At 45.6% G+C, this 3,394-nt stretch overlaps 1 protein-coding gene across 1 annotated transcript; it reads right to left on the minus strand.

Moving 5' to 3' along the window:
- Window positions 1-1,368: 1,368 nt before the first annotated feature.
- LOC109747901 (inorganic pyrophosphatase 2) lies at window positions 1,369-2,991 on the minus strand. Its single transcript, XM_020306948.3, has 3 exons — window positions 2,731-2,991; window positions 2,191-2,529; window positions 1,369-2,102 (listed from the first exon to the last, which is right to left on the minus strand). The coding sequence occupies exons 1-3, from the start codon at window positions 2,881-2,883 to the stop codon at window positions 1,698-1,700; spliced, it is 897 nt and encodes a 298-aa protein (XP_020162537.1). The 5' UTR covers window positions 2,884-2,991; the 3' UTR covers window positions 1,369-1,697.
- Between the last annotated feature and the right edge of the window lie 403 nt (window positions 2,992-3,394).

Here is a 3,394-nt window from a genome sequence, read left to right on the forward strand (position 1 = left end):
CATTTCTACTTGTTCAATTAATTTAATTACGTTAAAAAGTATTTATTAATTTTTAGTGCTGGTCGAGTTTTAAAATGTGTTAGCGCATTTTGAAAATGTTCATGTAACTAAAAAATCACAAACTAATTTAAATGTTCACAAAATTTTCAAAATTATTCATGCATTATTACACAGTGATTTTCTAATTTTTATAGGTATCCTTGAATTTAATAAAAATGTTCAAGTATTCAAAATTACTTCACTATTTTAAAAAGTGTTCTTACCACTTTACCCTATTTCGAATAATCAAAATTATTTGATGGCTCGCCTATAAATAGAAGCTTCGGCGCAATCTCTATTTTGTGGGACAAGAAATAAAGAGTAGTAACCATGGATACCACTGAAAGAATTGCAATCATTCCTTACAGAATTCAAGATATAGAAAACAATAGTAAAAACTAGAGGAATGGATGTTTATCTGTTGGACTATTAAACTAAAAAGGAAACAAAACGTGTAAATAAAAAAAACAAAAATGAAACACTGGACTTATTCAAATCAAAGCTCGTCGTAATCTTGAACCTGTTTTGTGCTTCAATATAATTTCCAGGAGTAAATGCTATAGCTTGTTTCCAATACTCGGTAGGTTGTTCAAACCAAGCTTCCACAATTTCCAAACCGGCCTATAGAATGGCATGTGCTCCTCGGTCGAAATAGGTAGTTCCTTCTTTTAGAACCTTAGTTGATAGTTTCCTACCTTAAACGACTCAAAAATTGATATCTTCGTTTACCCTATATTAAATGAATTAGAATTATCAAAGGGAAGGAACTTCTTATACCTACCTCAAACAGGTCAGAAAGTGATTTGTCTGATTTTCAAAGGTGTTCTTGCATTTTTATTAAAATGTTCATGTAGCCAAAATTTCTTCAATATTAAAAAAATGTTATTACCACTTTGCCCCAGTTTAAATAATCAAAATTATTTGAACATATTTCTATTTATAAACTGAAAAGGAAAGAAAACAAAAACAAACAAAAAAATGATGAATGGAAAGAAATGAAGCAGGAAAATCCCGCAATATAGAAAAAGGTAAAGACAATGAAGAAGAGCGCTAAGAACTACTATTATTAAATTATATATTATGTGATTTTTATTTTTATTTTATCCCCACCCATCTATCATGTGTCCTTTCGTCCTAATGACTAGAGAGATGTGGTGAGCGGAGGATTGCTACCTCTGGACTTGGGGAGGTCATTGCTGGGGTAGTATCTTGTGACGAAATAGTGCGGTAACGAGTCGGTCGACCAGCCAAACATAGGGAGGAAGGGGGTACGCGAGGGAGGGAACGGTTAGTTAAAGTGAAAGGGTGGGGACCGATGACAAGAAAAACTAATCGATACTCTTAATTTTATTATTTTTGAGGCAAATAATTAAGGTTCCCTAAAAGAGGCAAGTGATTAATCTTGACCCAAATTAGTGATAGAACAGCTTCTGGATGTCAGCTGGCTCCTACACCGGTACATGCAGTACTTCAATTGGCTTCCAGTTCCAAGAGAAGTATGATCGAGCTAATCATGTCCCACACTTAAGCTGCTGCTGTAGACGTAAGGAACCAGGAGCAGTATAGTTTTTCTACTTTATTTACGTTGGGAAAGCCATTACATCTCCCATGCTTCCATCGAGTCACCAAACGTCCATATTGTTTGGCAAAGATGCGTGTCAGTTGGGCGCATGAATTGCTTTGGGGAGAACTGCCATCGCCATCTTGGGAGCAGAAAGGGCACGGCACTCTGGCACCACCATGCCCACCACCACCTGATCGCCGCCGTCTTGTTCCATCATGGCGGCCGCGGCGCATTCGTGTATGATGTCAAGCAGCACCGTCTCCAGGTCCTTGAAGTCGGCCCACCCGCGCACGTCTGCGCGGACGGCCCGCCGGTCTCCGGCGATGAGGTCCCACACGGGGTAGCCCTTCCTGGGCATCATGTAGTCCCGCTCGGCCAGCTTTAGGGTGGGGCAGTAGTCGCCCCTACCATCGCCGAGGTACACCACTCTACTCGGCCTCCTCGTCCCTGCCGCCGCCGCCGCGGACAGTTCTTGCAGCATCGCCTCCATCACCTTGCCCTGAATTTTGCACACCAAAATGCTCAGGCAAAAAAAAAAAGTTATAGTGAAATCTAGCAACGCGTTGACTGAAAGTGTGATTCGTCACCTTGCACATGTTGGGAGGGCAGGTGGCGAGGGCGCAGCCGTGGCTGCTGCAGGAGCCATGACGGAAGTCGTGGTGCGGGGTGATCCTGAGGCGGCCGCCGGCGTCGACGCTGGCCGGGTTGGTGCTGATCTCCGAGAAGTAGCCGGCCAGGCCGTGGTGCGCGAGGACGGTGTCGATGAAAAACGCGTTGGCGTCGCTGAGGATCCGCAGCTCGCAGCCGAGAGCCTGTGCGGCCTTGATGGCCGCCACGACGTGATGGGACAGAGGCGCCGTCCTGATGCTGCCCGCGATCTCGTCGATCGTTTTGCCTTGCGAGTGCAACTCGCCCATCATGGCGTCCTTTTAAGAAAGAAGGCAACAATTCCATAAAAAAATTTAAATATTCAGAGTGAAATGCGCACTGCAGCTGCTGAGATTTGGTTTGCAAAAAGTCGTAAAGTGATATCTAAGACCAGAGCAATCATCGGAACGATTACCAGGTGCATTTGCGACAGAAAAAAGGCATCACGTACGGTGCGATGCGAACGAACAGAGGCTTACGATGGCCGAGTTCCATGGGAGGTGGAGCAGGAGCTCGTCAAACCGCTGGGTGGCGCCGAGGGCGTCGACGACCCAGTTGTCGCTGTCGCAGTCGATGATGGTCTTGTCGAAGTCGAAGACGACCACCACGCCGGCGTCATTGCTCGCGGCCATTGTTGCACCTCAGAGATATCTAACTCAACCAGAACAGAGGAGCTAAGTATGTATGTATACGCGCGGAGAGAGCAATATGATGGTGCGTTGGAGTGGTCGGATCGAGCGATACGGCCGACGTATTTATAGCGGCGGGCGACCTTGGTAGCCTGGTAGGCCATGAATCGAAATGGCGAACGGAAACTATTGCTAATGGAGTATGATTATTAGGCACGGCAGCGTCGTAATGCGCCGTGATGCCGTCCGCATTGCTGCGGGATCTGGCTTTTCCACCCCTTTCCACTCGCGCGGGTGGGTTGATTTTGGGAGGCGCACCAGCTAATGGAGGCCGGATTTGATTACTAATTGCCAGGATTGTTCTTGGGAATATTCTGGGAGCGGGCGATCGAGTGTACTATGTGTGTTCCTTCACTTTTCCGCCACCGTTGCTTTCAAGAAAAAGAAACTTTTTCGGCCACCGCTTTTCAGGCGGTTATAACGGCTCCTGCGTGGCGCACTTGCCTTTTCCCTG

The sequence above is a fragment of the Aegilops tauschii genome, chromosome 7, assembly GCF_002575655.3.
Source record: "Aegilops tauschii subsp. strangulata cultivar AL8/78 chromosome 7, Aet v6.0, whole genome shotgun sequence".
In the NCBI taxonomy this organism is placed as follows: Eukaryota; Viridiplantae; Streptophyta; class Magnoliopsida; order Poales; family Poaceae; genus Aegilops; species Aegilops tauschii.

Coding starts and splice junctions, on each gene's coding strand:
- LOC109747901 (XM_020306948.3), bottom strand. CDS start 2,883: ATGGCCGCGAGCAATGACGCCGGCGTGGTGGTCGTCTTCGACTTCGAC. Junction 2,530..2,730: donor TCCCATGGAACTCGGCCATC/GTAAGCCTCTGT, acceptor CTTTCTTAAAAG/GACGCCATGATGGGCGAGTT. Junction 2,103..2,190: donor GCCCTCCCAACATGTGCAAG/GTGACGAATCAC, acceptor TGCAAAATTCAG/GGCAAGGTGATGGAGGCGAT.